The 20,000-nt window shown below is 33.8% G+C and overlaps 1 protein-coding gene across 1 annotated transcript in view; it reads right to left on the bottom strand.

Annotated features, from left to right (window-relative positions):
* Positions 1-11,194: 11,194 nt before the first annotated feature.
* The window catches only part of LOC135218137 (exoskeleton protein RP43-like), a 10,075-nt gene continuing 1,269 nt past the window's right edge, over positions 11,195-20,000 (bottom strand). The window contains exons 2-5 of the mRNA XM_064254284.1: positions 15,390-15,511; positions 13,148-13,189; positions 12,181-12,370; positions 11,195-11,321 (exon numbers count right to left, since the gene is read on the bottom strand). Coding sequence (XP_064110354.1) covers positions 11,195-11,321; positions 12,181-12,370; positions 13,148-13,189; positions 15,390-15,511 — 481 coding nt within the window. The remainder of the gene's footprint in view (positions 11,322-12,180; positions 12,371-13,147; positions 13,190-15,389; positions 15,512-20,000) is intronic.

Here is a 20,000-nt window from a genome sequence, read left to right on the forward strand (position 1 = left end):
GTTTTAGGGATAGAGACCAGATAGTTCTGGTTTGGTTTTACTGTGCGTTATTGTACCACGAAGCACTTAGTGCTTGCATTTTTTTTTTATGAAATATGTGTCATTAATGCCAAATGAAGCTTACCAAATAAAGCATGTCGTTCTGTTTCAGTTTTTTTCTGTTTTTATTCTTTATCTGTTCATTTTAAAAATATGTTTTAATTATGGTATTAGTAAACATTTAATGTGTATATCTTTTACTGCTTATACGCAATTGATGTGTACTCCCCATATCAAGCTGATACAAAATGTCGGCGATTAATATATATATACATGCATATATATAATATATATATATATATATATATATATATATTATATATATATATATAGGTTACGTTATGTTAGGTTAGTTCAAAGAAGGATTCTAAAGGTTATTTAGATGTGGGTAACATAATGAGATCATTTTCTAGAAGATTTTCGATCGCTATATATATATATATATATCTATATATATATATATATATATATATATATATATATATATATATATATATATATATATAAACGCCGAAGATGCCCAGTTTCTTCAAATCTCTGCCCTTTATCTATCCGAGATTAGAGGAACGGAGAATAGAAGTTAATATATTTACGGATGATCAGTTATACATATAATGAGCATGATGGGAATATGCGGACGGAAACGTATCTTTCTGAGTTTTTGTGTTAAGCTTATATGCTGTAATATATATATATATATATATATATATATATATATATATATATATATATATATATATTTCAGCATATAAGCTTATATATCTATATATATATATATATATATATATATATATATATATATCTATATATATATATATTACAGCATATAAGCTTAATACAAAAACCTCAGAAAGATACGTTTCCGTCCGCATATTCCCATCATGCTCATTATATGTATAACTGATCATCCGTAAATATATTAACTTCTATTCTCCGTTCCTCTAATCTCGGATAGATAAAGGGCAGAGATTTGAAGAACCCGGGCATCTTCGGCGTTCACACGAGAAGACGCTTATTATCTTAAAAGGAAACGGAATAAAATAAAAAAAAATATTGCTTTGACAGGAAGGGCATCGGAGTATAAGGAAACATAGCAACAACTAGCAGTTTGTAACACAACCTAATTCCCGAGATATAGTAGATTCACATCAACCGTGCATCTGATATCTAGGCCAGTCCCTTACGACGCCCCTGATTGGCTGTTAATAAGCCAATCACAGGGCTGTAAACTCGAGAGTTCACATAAGCAGGGTGTGTGTTCCACCTCTCCTGAGGGATACGTTTTTCAAAAGTATCCCTCAGGAGAGGTGGAACATAGTAATGCACCATCCTCGTGTTTTTTTTCCGCCATGCCCCTAGGTTACTTTATGTTAGGTTAGTTCAAAGAAGGATCCTAAATGTTATTTGGATGTGGGTAACATAATGAGATCATTTTCTAGAAGATTTTCGATGGCTAGTTTTTAAGATACGACGTCCCGCTTTTTTCAGGGAAGGTCTCAGTACTCGGTTACAGCTCTGTAATATGCGCCCCGCCCTCATACAATAACAACACGGGCATGGGTGCTAGATAAGCTTGCATTGTAATATCCATTGCATTTCATAAATAATAAATAAAAACAGGAAACGCTAAAGGGAGACACTGATACATTTTATTTTCTTTTTTCAGTCTTCGAATGTCTGGAGAATGACAACGTGGTACAGAATTGTTCTTGGGTTCTGCTGACTATCGTAAGTGTTCTTTTTGTCTACCTTCAAATGATAGACTTTTTCATTCTTAGTTACTTTCAAATTGGTATGGTGGTTAGTGTCGCGTCTCCCCCAGGGCGATGAAAAATCACTGGCTCTGTATCGTGATCAGATACTGATGCAGTGTGGGGTCTGCGGTGGTAGGTGGAAACTAACATTCTTTGGAAGCTTGAATTTCAAGTCAATGGCCCCTTTGGCGTGCTTGTTCCATGTGAACAGGTTTCATCAATTGAATTGATAATAATGATAATGATTATGATAACATTAATAGTTATCGTCATCATAGTACAATAGTGCTACGCATTTTTGCTTTCAACCTTCCCTAGCTAAAAACGCTGTCATTGAATTATCAGTTCAGCCGTCCTTCATATGCGGAGTAATATTTTCGAAACTCATCCCATATCCCTCACGAGCCAAAATAGAAAGAGAGATAATAACTGATGATTAAGAAAGGGTAGAACATAGCCCTAAGGTGAGTGTTGACCACGACATTTCTGAGCATGATTTTAAAAAATTCGTTTTCTGAATAAATGAAATAAAGTTAAGCATACCTTAATTTAACCAGACTACTGAGCTGATTAACAGCTCTCTTAGGGCTGGCCCGAAGGATTAGATATTTTTACGTAGCTAGGAACCAATTGGTTACCCAGCAACGGGACCTACAGCTGCTGATTATGGGATCCGAACTACATTATATCGAGAAATTAATATCTCATCACCAGAAACAAATTCCTCCGGGTCCACGTTGACAGAGCGCGGAATCGGACTCGGGACTACCGAATCGGTAGGCGAGCACGTACACCACTCGTCCAACAAGGAACGAAAATATAGTAAGAAATGAAATAACACGAGATGAGTAATGAAACTAGTAATCATCTCAAAAGTGAAGTTCTCGCCTCTAGCAAGACCATATTCGGTAAATAATGCAAAATGAAAAAAAAAAAAAAAAATAACTCATGATTAAACCGAGATGAATTACTACTATATTCATACCCTTAATCAGTTTTCTCATTATGTATGAAATATGAAATGACATAAAACAGTTGAAATAAAATAGTTTTATGTTTTCACTGTTTTATTTTACGCCCCCCCCCCGCCCCTCCCACCTACCCCAGGCCCCCCAACCCCCGGCCGCTCATTGCGGAACCAGAGGAATTTATTCCTGATTAAAAATTCATTTCTCGATATAATGTGGTTCGGATCTCACAATAAGTTGTAGGTCCCATTGCTAAGAAACCCATTGGTTCCTAGCCACGTAAGACAAAATCTAATCATTCGGGCCAGCCCTAGGAAAGCTGTTAATCAGCTCAGTGATCTGGTATATACTTAACTTCTTCCTTGCTATAGATTCTTTTCTCACTAGTTCTGGGTGGGAGCTTTTAATGATTTTGATTTTCTTGATTTTATTTTCACTTCCAGAAAGGAGTAAAATTGCTTTTTTTTATTTTTATTTATTTCTTTTTATTTATCAGCGCGTCAGTTTAATTTTCCTCTAAGCGACTAAAGTTTCTGAAGCGAGTCTTTATTTATTTATTATTTTTCTTTTACTTTTCATTGAGGCGTTGCAGTAAAGTTTGTTAAGTGAATCTAGGTTTGTTCATATACACGGTCAGACGTATAAGCCGTTAAGTTACTTTTGGATTTAGTTTCTCTCTCTCTCTCTCTCTCTCTCTCTCTCTCTCTCTCTCTCTCTGAGCGTTACTTAAAGGGTAAATTGATGGCCATCTTCTTTCATTCCTGTTGAAATAAAAAAAAGACATGATTTTAAATTGTTTTGTTATTTTTTCTTTCGCTATTTATATCCTTTATTTTCGCTTCTGATTATTCCTGATTCTTTTACACGAACCAATATAAGTCCTGCGCTGAGACACTCCTTTCCGAATATCCGGGATTTTGTAGATTTCTCCCTCTTGCTAAAGTAAATGAGAAGATGTGAGACTCGACAAGTAAAAGCATTATTGTTCTAAAGGGTCCACAATAATACAAAGTGTAAAAAGTCCGTGTATAATTTTGAAGACTTTACAGAAAGCTTTCGAACCCTTCCCTGGGTTCATCTTCAGTCCAGTATTATTGTGGACCCTTTAGAACATTTTATATGCTCTCGTGATAGAGTGTGTTTCCCTACTAAAAAGCATTATTGCCATGACTTCGGGTCTTTGTATCGATGTATTAGGAGCTTAGCAGTCACACTTACCATGTTCCTGGGAACAATTTGGGCAATACCAGGTAACATGGAATAAAGCCAGTTGCCTTATCAGGTGAAAAAAATAAATTCGCAAATGTGCAATGATTTATTATTGTTGATAATTCAAGCTGTTAGAATGTCCTAGGAACCAATATCCATTCAGAATAAAGGTTAACGGTATTACTTGGACAATTCTAAAATACATATATATATATATATATATATATATATATATATATATATATATATATATATATATATATATATATAAACATGTATGTTTACACACACACACACACACACACATATATATATATATATATATATATATATATATATAAGTATATTTTATATATATATATATATATATATATATATATATATATATATATATATATATACGTATATATATATATATATATATATATATATATATATATATATATATATATATATATATATATATATATATATATATATATATATATATATATATATATATACACATATATATATATATATATATATATATATATATATATATATATATATAATATATATATATATATATTATAGCATATATATATATGACATATATATGAATTTTTGTCACATATAACAAAACATCTTTTTAATTCACACATATTAAGTCTTGTGATAACTTCTACGGGTCAAACTGGAAAAACATTGAAAATGAGATTAGAACAACATGAAAAACGTGTAAGACTAGCACAAGAGAGCAGTGGGATTTTTGTTAATGTTAATAAAATCAATCATGTAATCAGTTGGCCAGGGGGAAAAAATATAGTTTATTTTAAGAATAGTCTTCTTCTTTCCTACCGTCATCCCTACATTATGGGGTCGGTTGCCTGATGCGGCTTTTCCATTGCCTTCTATCAAAAGCATCATCCTCCACCATACCTCTTCTCCCCATATCTTCCTTCACTTTACCTCGCCATCTAGTTATCTATCTCTCTCTCGATCTTCTTCCTCTAACAGGTTCCTCTCAAGCCCTCTTCACACCCTCCTCGTCATCCATCCTCCCCACATGCCCATACCATCTCAATCGTGACTCTCTTGTCACTTCTGAAATCTTTACTAAGCCTGCTCTTCTTATTTCATCATTTTCCAATCTCTCAAGCAGCGATATTCTCATAATCCCCCTAAGCTTTCTCATCTCTGTTCTCTCAAGCTTTACTTCTTCCTTTTTTCTTAGTGCCCATGTTTCCGATCATTGCATTAACACTGGTCTTATGACGGTGCTATAGTAAGAAAGAAACATCACAGAGTCTGGGCATATAGAAACCTGACCTAAGCGTAGGTGAGTGTACAAACGTGTGTGCGTAGAGACGGTACTCGAGGGAGATCAAAAACCGAATACCTTGATAAACGTGGCAACAGCTTCAAACTGACTTTACGTGAGATTGATTCAGTTCCCTCACTCCACTCCATCGCAATGCTAATCATGAAGCAAGCCAAGTAATCAATAATGATTAAATATTTGAATAAATATTAGATTATATGGATACATTAAGGCTCAGTAACTAAAAGTAAAAACCACTTCTGCAAAATATGGTTTGTAAATACTACTAAAAATCAAGCAACAGCCAACTCGTACAAAGTTCTTAATGATGGGGCCAGGTTCATGTTTTAAGAATTTTAAACTGAACTCCATAAATACTTTAAGTTTATAGGGCTCTTCGATATTCTTCGAGTTGGTCTCTGTTTCATAATGAGATTTTGTTTTTAGTCAATTTTTTCTCACAGAATTCATATCCTGAAAATTTGGTTTTTAAAGTAATTAACAGGCTGTTGTCACAACACTTCTCTAATTCGGCGCCCTCTTATAATGTCCCAAAGAAAAATATATTTGCCACAATCCCGCTTATTTCGGACAGCAAGTTTTCAACCAAGCTTAAACAAATAATTGAATCAGAATTTGGATGCGTTAAGATTCAATTGATTCCAATCAATCCACTCAAGATTGGAGTATTCTTTAACTACAAGGATAAACTGCTGACCTTCATGAGATCCAACATTATTTATAAATTCAAGTGCTCGGGATGTCCCGGTATTTATGTTGGATCTTGCCGCAGGTTACTGCAGATGAGATATTGTATCCATATAGGATACATTTTTAGAACGGGTCAGAAACTGAGTAAACCAGAATTTTCCAATATAAAACACCATGCTTCTATATGTAAAATCTAAGTTAATAAAAAGCATTTCTCTATTATTGGTGGTACAAGCCATAGTGATTACCTAAGAACCCTTGAGTCCTTATACATCAAACGGCTTGTTCCTTCTTTAAACATACATATATATATATATATATATATATATATATATATATATATATATATATATATATATACTATATACATATATATGTACATACATAGACACACACATATATATATATATATATATATAAATTATTTATACCTATATATGCCTATATATATATATATATATATATATATATATATATATATATATATATATATATATATATATATACATAGACAGACACACACACACACACACACACACATATATATATATATATATATATATATATATATATATATATATACATAGACAGACACACACACACACACACACACACACATATATATATATATATATATATATATATATATATATATATATAAACCGTTTGATTTAGATGAGCTGAAACCAAATGGAATTGTTATGGCGTGCACCGAATGTCTTTAAGATTTTATCGTTACTTCAAATCTCACGATATTGTAAATCGTTGTAAAATAAAGGCCCTATTTTAATACAATGTAATATAGCATTCTATGCCTACACAAAAGTTACATCTAAACCTTTGAGAACTATATATAGCAGAACTCTGAGTCAACTGTGCTGCTACTACTCCTCTGGGGTGATAATCACTCTACACTGCTGACCACAACAAATAAGCCTTTACTCTCCAAATATATTACGAATTCATCCTAAATACCTTATGCTAAGAATTTTGAAAGCAGTGTCTTCAGAGTCATTGAGATTTTGTGGCGAGAAGACACAATAATAAAAAAAAATTATACTTGGAGATAAATATGCCCACAATAGGGCATGGATACTCATACGGTTCTGAGGACGGTGTTCGTGAAACCGTATATTTTCCCCCAGCTTTCAGGACCAATATGAAATTGTTATTGGCAACCAGGACAATGCAGACACTACGTGAAATTATATTGGTAACTAAAGAATGCCTAAAGCTTTATACGCAGCACAATGTTGCTTCTTCGTATCAGAAATTAGATGCTTAGTGAAAGTAACTGTTGTTACATCACTAACGGGCGCACTAACGCCCTAGCGCCTCAGTGGCGTGGTTGGTATGGTCTTTCCTTGCCACTTCGGTGGCCGCGAGTTATATTCTCGGGCATTCCATTGAGGGGTCAGAGATGTGTATTTCTGATGATAGAAGTTCACTCCCCATGTGGTTCGAAAGTCACGTAAAGCCGTTGGGCCTGTTACTGAAAAACTACTGGCTCCATACAACGTAAAAACACCATACAAACAAACTAACTAATTAACAAGCCCTTGAAATGTTTTGGAAACAGTCATATTTTTCAAAGAATCCTTCTCTCAACTGAGGGCCAACAACAAAACCAAAAATAAACAAAAAACAACAGAAAAGAAAGTGAGACGAGAAGGGAAAACTGGACACTTTGTTGAGTCGACAATGACGTTCAGTGGTTCAACTGTAAAGTCACATTTGACGTGAGATCACTGAAACCTTTCTTTTGTTGAATGCCCGACGAAAAACCGTTACGAGCTCAACATCTCATCGTTCGTTGCTCATTATTTGATTACTTGATGTTTATCATAATGTGAAATTAACGAGGTTAATCCACATAGCTGCTTATTCTTTTCTTTCCTTTTCGTCACCGTTCGAAGATCATGATTCTAACGACTGTTTCCTGCGAAGTAGAGAAACATTATTATAATAGTACTTTATAGGAAAAGAATATATGGGAATTTTCAATAATATATATATATATTATATATTATATATATATATGTATATATATATGGTATATATATATCATATATATATATATATATATGATATATATATTGTATATATACATATATATATATATATATATATATATATATATATATATATACACATATATATATATATATGTATATATATACATATATATACTATATATATATATATATATATATATTAGATATATATATATATATATATATATATATGATATATATATATGCACACACGTGTATATATATATATATATATATATATATATATATATATATATATATATATATATATATATGAATAATTATCACATCGAACCGTGATCCATTTATATATCAATTCAAGCTACAAATGTCCTTTAATATCTAAATTCACTTTACCTCCCAAATGATATATTTTCATATATGTACCGAAGGGGAATTTTTTAATTGATAATAATTTCGTCCCCCCATGTGATAATTATTCATAACAAAAGGCTACGTGTTGTCAAACGCTCGAATTGGCCAACATGGTAGACGGGGTTTCATATCGATTCTAATTACGAAAGCTCCCAGATCGAGGGTGATTTTGTAAGGTCAGAATCGATATGAACTTATAGCGTCTCTGTTGGCTGATTGGATAGCGTCACTGACTGTCCTGATTTCGTCCCCAGTCCACTTGGACGGTGGTTCGATCCCATGGGGGGACGAAATTATTATCAATTAAAAAATTCCCCTTCGGTACATATATGAAAATATATCATTTGGGAGGTAAAGTGAATTTAGATATTAAAGGACATTTGTAGCTTGAATTGATATATATATATATTATATATATATATAGTATATACATATATGTATGTATGTATTACTTTTTCACTCGGCACCCAATTTAAAATAATAAAAAAGGAACAAAAAGATTTCTTTCTTTCTCTCTCTCTCTCTCTCTCTCTCTCTCTCTCTCTCTCTCTCTCTCTCTCTCTCTGTTCAAAGCCCTATAACTGCTTAACTTAGATTTTATATTATCAAAACGCTCCTTCCAAATTTATTTATTTGTTCACAGATACTTATATAATATTAAGATTAATGAAATGTTTTTTAATTCTAATACTTCTCTATTTAAATGTTTATCTGAATAGATTTAATCTATTTGCTACCCTCCGCTTAGTTGTAGGATTATTGAATCTATAAAACACATTAACAGTTATAAGATGCTAATGAATTCACAATTAAGTATATCACTTTATAAACAGACAAATGATGACGTGATCCGTTGAGACAATGATTCATCTAATCTGGTTTTTATAACACAGTGAAAGGACGCCTTTGGAAAACAAGGCCAACTAACCCCATTTATAAGATATTTCACTAATTGGCAAACAGTTACTGAGTTTATTAGCCGTATATGAGCAAATAGTGAGAAAATTATGCTTAAGGTTTGCCATGGATTTTTTTACTTCAGAAAAAAAGTGAAATAGACAAATGCAATAAAGATGAATCCATCAGGTATCAAAGACCCAAGTCAAATTATATTTTAATGTCCAAAAAAACAATCTTTTACAGAAAATCAGCCTGGCAGACGTTGGAAGTTCATGGCAACTCACCTTCTGACATCGTTATACAGAAAATATGATTAATTATCCAATTTTTATCAATAAAAGACGGATGCCAGCTTACCTTCTGGCATCATAAATTAGAAAACCTCGATACCAACGTTAAACCATCGGGGGCATTAAGGAAATATGCCAACTGACCTCTTCTTAGTAAATGGCAAAATGTGGATGACACTGGGAATCCGGCAGTCGTTAAGGATTAAGGAAGGATGGCAACTAGCTTTTTACATCTTAAAGCAGACAATGTGGACGAGAGAATCAATCATTCAAATGATAAAGATGGATGCTAGTTGACTTTTATTAATGAATTACTTTTTTATTTCGGTAGGGTCCTGGTGAGCTGTTAATCAATCGTAAATGACAAAATCTGGATGAGAACTTTTGATAAAAAAAACACTTTGGATGTGAAAAATTATTCCGTCTATCATTACAAAATGTCAACTGATTTTTTAACTTCCTGTGTTAGAAATTTTAAGAGATCTGAACTTTTTACGTCCTTAGATAAGATATTTTGACGAGAACATTTGTTGCTAAGACGTTAAAAATGAATGCCAACTAATCCTTCTTTATTTAATTTTTTTTGGCATTATTATAAAATCTGAATGAGGAACTCAATCTGTCAGATCTCTGACATTTTGTCCCTGGTACTAAATATTTATGAGAAAAATTATCTGTAAGGCACGAAAGATGCCAAAATCTATATAAAAAGGACTTGGATAAGAAAAATTAAATTCATCAGATATTTGGACAACCAACAGTATGAATCCAACTATCCTAGTGATATGCTGAAACAGAAAGTGTGAATGAGAACAGTTATCAGAAAGACAGAAGAGATGGAAAATAACTAATTGAGGAAATTAATTTGCTAAATGGAAAATGAAATAGAAACTCTGGAATCCAGCAGATATTTAAGGATTTTTACCAACCTTTTTTTTCGTCACAAGGCAATGAAACAGAAAATCTGGAATCCAGGAGATTTTAAAGAAAACTTCTACCCAACCTGTTTACGTAAACTGGAAAATGAAGTAGAAAATCTGGAATCCAGCCGATATTTAAGAAGGATTCTAACCAACCTTTTTTGTACGTCACAAGACATTGTAACAGAAAATCTGGAATCCAGGAGATATTTAAGGATCCTAACCAACCTTTTTGCACGTCATTAGACATTGTAACAAAAAATCTGGAATCCAAGAGACATTTAGGAAGAACCCAAACCAACCTGTTTACGTTACTGGAAAATGAAATTTAAAATCTGGAATCCAGTAGATATTTAAGAAGGATTCTAACCAACCTTTTTGTACGTCATTAGACATTGTAACAGAAAATCTGGAATCCAGGAGATTTTTAAGAAGAATTCTACCCAGCCTGTTTACGTCACTGGAAAATGAAGTAGAAAATCTAGAATCCAGCAGATATTTAGGGATTATACCAACCTGTTTATGTCACTAGACAATGAAGTAAAAATCTGGAATTCAGGAGATACTTAAGAAGGATTCTAACTTAACTGTTTACGGCACTAGATGGTGATGTAGAAAATCTGGAATCTAGGATATTTAAGAAGTATTCTAACTAACCTTTTTATTCGTCACTAGACGGTGAAGTAGAAAATTTGGAATCCTTGCCGGACACTAGAGGAATCCGTTGAGAACGAGATGTTAGCTGCATTTCCCTGTGAAACTAAGAGAGGGGGTGCCGTATCTCCAGAATACTGCCACCTGTTCAAAAAATAAATATAGAGGAAAAAATAACATGGTTAAAAATTAAGTAATTGAGTGAATAAAGAAAACAATCTGCCTTGTTGTTTAAACTTTGTACTTTTGTAAAACATATAATTAACTTAGTAAGAATAAATGTCAATAAATTAATAAACACGGAAAAGAAATCACAGCGAAACTGGCTTGGCTTTCGAGAGTGTTCATTGATTCAAAAATTTATAAATCAGCACAACAAAATGGAATTTACACGAGCTAATTTATACATAAAGTTAACACGATAACAAATAAATGAACAAATGCATAGAAGTGGCAATAGCTTAGATCTTGTGAGTGGTCCCTTGTTCAGGTAAACAAGTAAAATTAGGATGTAGAATTAATATTTTGAAATTTGTATGACAATATATAAATTATAATATTTTTCGAATTCTAATATATTCTGTATCTTGAGTAACGGAAAAAAAATTAATATTACTTGGTCAGGTAACTTGGTAACTTGACCATATGATGTGTGAAACCTCTACAATAAAAAGAATTATTACTTTTTTTCAAAAAGACTTTCTTGCTCGTTTTGAAAATTACCATTTTTTCATCAATTACCATCATGACGTCATTCATCCTTAAGTCGCATTCAGTCGTTATAATAAGAGACTTTGCTGACTACAAGTGTTAGTTTTTAGTATTTTGGAAATCTCTCTAAATCAATGCTAATTCCATGACTCCATTTTTTAAAATTAGATTTCACTTGGGACCACGCACTATATCAATATATGTCATTATCTAGTCCAGCTCTTGAATTACGGTCTGAAACTTTGAGTGCTTATTTTTAAAGAGAATCCGCATGTTTTACATTCAAACTTACTTTTCCAACAGTGCTGATGTAGATAAAGCTTGCACTGTGACTATGTCGTACCTACTCTCGGTTTGGAGCCACTGGAAGTAAATCCCAATTTTTCTTCTGTTTGCCACCGTCAGTTGCCAGGAACACGTCTGGTTATTATAGTACGTGTCTGGAGAGAATGCCTGCAGTAGCCCTGATACAGTCGTCAGGGCTACAGAGATGAAGCTATATTAGTAGGGGATATCATCTTGCAGAACTTTTTACATTGCAGTACTACGCGTATTTCCACTAGCTCCGCCACCACTACTACTACGATATTAGTTCTAATGCTTCTATTTCTGTTGTTGCTATTGTCCCAGTCATACCTTGTTCTTTATTATAAGACTTACCGCATAAGCTCCACAGCATTACTTAAGTCTCAGTCTTTGTATAACCTGATGTGACATGTTATGGAATGTCAGGCGGAAGCGAATCAGGTAAGCATATAGGGACGCCAACCCCATCACTGGCAGAACAATTGCCGTTTAATTGGTAAAGGTATTGCTTAGCCATGAGCATCTGCATGCAACAGTTCTGTGATTAATGTCCTTAAGTAATGTGTCCGTTTCACTTCAGGCTTAAGCTTCTATTTCACTTACGATTTGTTATTCAGAAGCAATGTAGACTTTTCACAACGTCTTTTCACATTTGGCTTAGTACGGGTCGTGAACAATTATTTACCTCTCCAGTTCTCAGCACGAATTCTATCAATTCTCTTATTTACGTTAACCTCATTTCCTACGGAATAAGATTCTAAATACAGTAATACTTGCTCTACGAAAATAATGAGATAGGCAATTGTGCCTGCTCATGCACTGAAAAATTTTATTGTAACAATCTCTTACCTTGTTGACAGAATATTCAAGCCCTTAAATGAATAATTATTTATTTGTTTCTTTTTTTTTGTGCTTTCAGATATTATAAGAGATAGTTAAAAGTGTTTTCTCACCTTGGTCTCCCTGACATAAGTAAGCAGGTGGCGCCGTGATCGCTTCGGAAGAAAGGAAAAATTTTAATGGTGAGCAGAATTCTGTTTCTTTATGTTTATATGTATTCAATTCACCGAGCGCAACTGCCCTTTCGAATTAGGCAAAAAAGGGCAATGGTCCCTATCACATTTACTCTTTATCACTGAATCAGAGGGAAAAAACTTCCACAATGTTAACAGCATCGAGCGCTTTTGGAGAATCCTAATCTGTGCCTGTATTGGTTGGCTTGCCTAATTCGAAAGGCAGATTTATTTTGAGTTACTAAATTGTATAGGAATGGAGGGAAAGCCTTGTGAGGGTAATTGGGCAAATCTTAATCACTGGAAATGCATCGCTTCTAAAGACAAAAGAATATTAGTATACTTAGGAAAGACAAAAAGACAAGGCAAAGAGTCTGTTAGATTAGATATAGTACAGAGAACAAGGTGGTGGAGTAGTGGCGAAAAAAGAGGTACCTGGTTGTCTGAGGGGAAAGAGTGAAGATGTTTTGATTTAGAAGACAAGCAAGTTTGATGATAGAGGCTGACAAGTGAAAGTACCGCATAAGGAGAAAATGGATCAATGATGGATTAGAGTTAAAGATACCGAAGTAGAATGAGTACATATAGATGTGGAGAATTCATGTTTGTGGGTGTAGGACAAGAGGAAGAAAATGTTTTTAAACAGAAAGATGAATGAACTTGGAGATTTATATAAAAAAGGAGAAAAACCAAAGATGGTTACACAGCATAAATTTATCCTGGAAAAAGCAAAACAACTAATCAAAATAGGGGTAAGAATGAGCAAGCACTGTAGTGTTTTTCTATTAGAGTAAATGTAGAAAGAAAAATTAGTGAGCAAATGGATCTCAGAGTAAATCAAGAAATACATCAATACTGCTTACAGCGAACATATCCCGGGTTAGCAGTGTGAGTATTATGAAGACTTTGTAATTGTAGGAGATAGAAGAGAGGTGTACCTGAATCCTGGAAGACTGGAGGGGGTTACTGCATTGGGGAGTTAATATTGAAGATGTAACAAGTCATGTGAAATACTGAAGAATGGAAAGACAGCAGGTACTCATGAAATTACAAGTGAGATGCTGTGTTACAGTGGTGAAAGTATGATTGAGCAGCTGAACCAGACTGTGAGACTCAGAGATAGCTTCCAAAAGATGAGATGCGAAAAGTAATGGTTCCCAAAAGAACTAATATTGGAAGAACAGTTTGGTTGAGACGAGGAATGGGATACATGAATCAAGTGCTCGTAAGAAAAGGAGTAAGCTTTACATGGTTTACACATACCTAGAACAAACTAATAGTGATGTAATGTGGAGAATTTTAAGGAGATGGTATAGTACTGTTTTAAAATGTATATAAGGGAGAATTGCTGGTTTTATGTGATAGTGTATCTAAGCCGAAGGTGTATCAGATCTCCGAGGCTGTTCAACAGTTTTATGGATAAAATGGTGTGAGAAGTTAAAGAAAGGACAGCAAGTGAAGTGCAATATTATGGGCTAAAAATCCTTTTTCTCAATGGATAGTGCAGTGGATGCATCTGGGACAGGGTTGGAAATCTAAAAGCTAGTGGAAGAGTTTGATAGCGTTCGCAAGTGGAGAAAGTTCGTGTAACTATCAGGAAGAATAATGTTGTGAATGAGAATGGAGCAATGAATGCTAGTGTTGATGATTATATGGAAGGGTATTTGGGAGGAAGTTAAAAGAATATTGGTAAGAGGGGAGAAAAGGTGTGTCACAGAATAGGTGAAACAGATCTTTTAGATCATTCAGTCAAATGGAAAGAGTGAAGCATGATAGGCTGGTAAAACCGAGTATAATTCAGAAGAGTTTGGGGGAAGACCCAAGTATTTATTGAATCGCATTTCAAAGCGTAGCAAAGCCAATTATTCCTATGTTTACATCGGTAAATTGTCTCTCCGATGTGTTTGGGTGACTTCAGAGATTATGGTCGGTTACATCAAAATACACGGACCTCTGCATTGGACTACCTGTTGTTTCTACATCGTGGGTATGACCAGCTCATGATGAACTTCTGCGTAAGTGTGTGCAACAACTCATACTGTTGTTGAGCTTTACAGCACAGGGGATTCATCCAGGATTCAATGATTAATGTATGTTGTCGTGATAACTGCTAAGATATTTTTCTTCTGAAGCCACCCCTTGTTCAGCTCAATGTTAAGAAAATATGCACAATGATACTTACTTTCATAATACAGCCTGAATCCTGGTAATATACTTGTTCCATTCATCCAAAGGTCGATGAGTATAATATTACTACCGCTGGCATTCACTATAGGTGGTATCGCCGAGCCACAGAATCCTCTTCTGAAATAAACAAACTCTTTCAGAATACTGAATTATATCTTGAATTATAATCTTAGCTCATTAAACTCTATAACCTCTCCCTCTCTCTTACTGAACCACCCACCTCTTTTTTGCTCCTGTGCATTATATATATATATTATATATATATATATATATATATATATATATAATATATATATATATATATATATATATATATATCTATATATATATATAGATATATATTATATATAGATATATATATATATATATTATATATATATATAATATATAGATATATTATATATATTATAGAAATATAATATATATTATATATTCTATATTATATCTATATACATATATATATTATATATCTATAATCTAATATAGATATATATATATATATCTATATATATATATATTATAGATATATATAATATATATAGATATATCTAATATATATATATCTTATATTATATATATATCTATATCATATATATATAATATATATAAGATATATATATAATATAGATATCTATATATATCTTTATACATAGATATATAGTATAGCGATAGATATATATATAGTATATATATAGATAGTATCTATATAGAGCTCTATATAATACGAGATATATATATCTATATATATATATATCTCTATATACATAGATATATATATATACTATAATTATAATAGATTATATATATATATATCTATATATATATCTATATATATATCAATATGATATAATATAATATATTAATATATATATATATATATATTATATATATTATATCTATAATATATATATATATAATATATAATAGAATATAGATATATATAGATATTCATATATATAAACTATATATATAATATATATATATATATAATATATAACATATATATCTATATATTATTAATGATATATATATGTATATAGTATATCATATATTATATACACGGGAGCAGGAGCAGGAACAAACATGGCGAAGTATTTTACACTTTATTCCGACGCGTTTCGCATTCGGCAGAATGCATCTTCAGGGTCTGTATAATAAATAATGACTAATATAAATTAAATTGATTTGAAAATAGTCTAAAAATTATTTACAAACTAGTTAAAATGAAAAACGAAACTTCACACATAGATAAAAATACACTAACAATTGATAAAAGAACACGAGAAGTTAAAAGCACATACGTTAGTTAAAAGTTCAGATGGAAAGTTAAAACAAAAAACCAAATAAATAAATTAGTAAAATACAAAGTTAAAAAATACTTGAGGAGCACTGGGGGTCGACCTACCATGGTAAGAGATAAATAAAAACTAAAAGAATGTACACAGAAACATAGGCTTAAGAGAGAAACAAGGGGGTGGAGGTGGTCTGGTTGTTCAACTGCGGAACAAGTTGTTTAATAAAAAGGCTCTCCAGGATCAACAGTTCATTTGGGCTGGAGGTTTGACCAACAACAACAAAATCTTCATATTTAATATTAACTTTACATTTTTTGCTATGTTCCCGTATACTGGACTGTTCGGGATTTGATAATGAACATCCAGTACGAAAACTAACTCCCTTGTGGCAGTCTATGCGAACCCTCATCATCCTCTGAGAAGAACCCACGTAATTTCCCAGACTACATCTGGGACAAGAATATTTGTACAGCAAACCTTGGTTTAGTGATGAAGCAAAAGTTTTAAGTGAAGAGCAACAAAGGTTGAGAATTCAAATGGACGATGAACAAGACCTAGAGAAGAAACAACAACTAAAAAGACGAAGAAATAGAAAGCTGAGAGAACTAAGTGATAGGATGAAGCATGACCAAAACATGTTTTGGAAAGAAAGAGCTACCGAAGTTGAAGAAGCTATGGAAATTGGCGAGAGCAGGGCTATGTTTGCAGCTGTGAGATTCTTGAGGAACGCAAGCCAGAAAAAGTTTGGAGGGAGTGATGGCATGTTGGATGAAGATGGGAACTTGGTCACAGACGAAATGGAGAAAAGGAATCTGTTTGCAAGGTATTTTGAAAGACTCCTAAATGTTGATACTACCGTAGGATGAGTGCATTGCAGATTTAAACGAGGCCCTGGAGGTACAAGAAGAAGACATTAGTGCAGAAGAGGTGAAAGAGGCCTTAAAATCTGTAAAAAATGGAAAAACTGCTGGCGTGTGCGGGATAACTGCAGAGATGCTAAAAGCAGGAGGACGAAGGATGATAGAGGCATTAAGAGTTGTTTTTAGCATAGTTTGGAGAACAGAGGTGGTACCAAGTGATTGGAAAAAGGCAATTATGATACCAATATATAAAAATAAGGGAAGCAAAAGGGAGTGTGGTAACTATCGGGGCATAAGTTTACTGTCAGTCCCAGGGAAGATATTCATGAGAGTAATACTTAACAAATAAGACCTATAGTAGAAGAGAAACTTAGAGAACAGCAGTGTGGTTTTAGAAGTGGAAGGTCAACAGTGGATCAAATTTTCACCTTAAGACAGATAATTGAGAAGAGATGGGAGTATGCAAAGCCAATATTCTGTGCTTTTATAGGGGGGGGGGGGGGACTTGGAGAAAGCCTTATGATTCAGTATGGAGAGATGGAATGTGGAGAGTGGCAGAACACTATGGTATACCACTGAAAGTGATAAGGATACTAAAGAACTGGTACCAAGGAGTGTGCAGCTGTGTACAGCTGGATGGACAGCAAAGTGAATGGTTCCCAGTTGGAAGTGGGCTAAGACAGGGATGTGTTATGTCACCCACCTTGTTTAATGTATATATTGACCATATAATGAGAAGAGTGATGGAGAATGAAAACAGAGGGGCTAGTATTGGTGGAGAAGTTTTTATGGATTTGGACTTTGCTGATGATGTTGCGTTGGTTGCTGATACGTGGCTGGTGCTGGTAGGTATGGTAATGAGGATGGAGACAGAGACACAGAATTTGGCTTGAACATCAGCACAAAGAAGAGCGAGATCATGGTTGTGAGTAAGGATGATGATTGGGTGCACATGGAGGATATGACAATCAGAGGACAGGAACTCAAGCAAGTTGAGAAGTTTGTTTACTTGGGAAGTGTGGTAACAGCAGACGGGAGGAGGCAAATGAAGATATACAAAGAAGAAAACTAGGAGCAGCAAGAGCTTTTGAGGTTCTGAGAAAAAACGTTTGGTCGAGGCATGAAATCAGCTTGAGAACTAAGATGAGAATATTCAATGCAGTAGTACTACCAGTCCTGATGTATGGCTCGTCCACCTGGGCACTGACCAGAACAGAGGAGAAAAGGTTGGATGCTTTTGAGATGAAGCTGCTGAGAAGAATACTTGGCATTAAATGGGATGATTATGTTAGAAATGAAGACATCAGGGTGAGATTGAGGCAAAGGCCAGTCAGTACCAGGTTGAAGAGGGAAGGCTGAAATGGTTTTGGACATGTTGAGAGGATGGAAGAGAATAGAGACCCCAGGAGAGCACTGAGAGCAGTACAAATAGGAAGAAGACCGCTGGTAGACCAAGAACGAGGTGGATAGACATAATTGTCAGGGATCTTGAGGATGAAATCCAAAACTTAGAGGAAGCGAGGGAAATGGCTCGGGATAGAGACAGATGGAGAGAAACTGTATCAGCCTTATGCCACTGGCCAGTGGCGGGAAGATAAATCTAATAAATCCTAATACCAGAGGACATGAGGGGGCATAAACGATCTTTAAATTTAAACATGGATCCAATTGTTAATGGATTGACCGGAATGAGTTTTACCTTTAATGCGCCAAAGTGTTTTTGTACGATTTTTGTAAATTCGGCCCTAAAGGAATCATCGTGTAAATATGGGAATCGGGCATAAAAACAAAAAGGCAATCTTTGGAACAATTAATTTTTCATTGGTGTTGGTGCAACACATGAAATTAATGTTCCAAAGCTTCCTTTTTATGCCCGATTCCCATATTTACACGATGATTCCTTTAGGGCCGAATTTACAAAATCGTACCAAAAACACTTTGGCGCATTAAAAGGTAAAACTCATTCCGGTCAATCCTCATTAACAATTGGTGATCCATGTTTAAATTTAAAGATCGTTTATGCCCCCTCATGTCCTCTGGTATAGTGTACAAATATTCTTGTCCCAGATGTAGTCTGGGAAATTACGTGGGTTCTTCTCAGAGGATGATGAGGGTTCGCATAGACTGCCACAAGGGAGTTAGTTTTCGTACTGGATGTTCATTATCAAAATCCCGAACAGTCCAGTATACGGGAACATAGCAAAAAATGTAAAGTTAATATTAAATATGAAGATTTGTTGTTGTTGGTCAAACCTCCAGCCCAAATGAACTGTTGATCCTGGAGAGCCTTTTTATTAAACAACTTGTTCCGCAGTTGAACAACCAGACCACCTCCACCCCTTGTTTCTCTCTTAAGCCTATGTTTCTGTGTACATTCTTTTAGTTTTTATTTATCTCTTACCATGGTAGGTCGACCCCCAGTGCTCCTCAAGTATTTTTTAACTTTGTATT

The sequence above is a fragment of the Macrobrachium nipponense genome, chromosome 9, assembly GCF_015104395.2.
Source record: "Macrobrachium nipponense isolate FS-2020 chromosome 9, ASM1510439v2, whole genome shotgun sequence".
NCBI lineage: Eukaryota > Metazoa > Arthropoda > Malacostraca > Decapoda > Palaemonidae > Macrobrachium > Macrobrachium nipponense.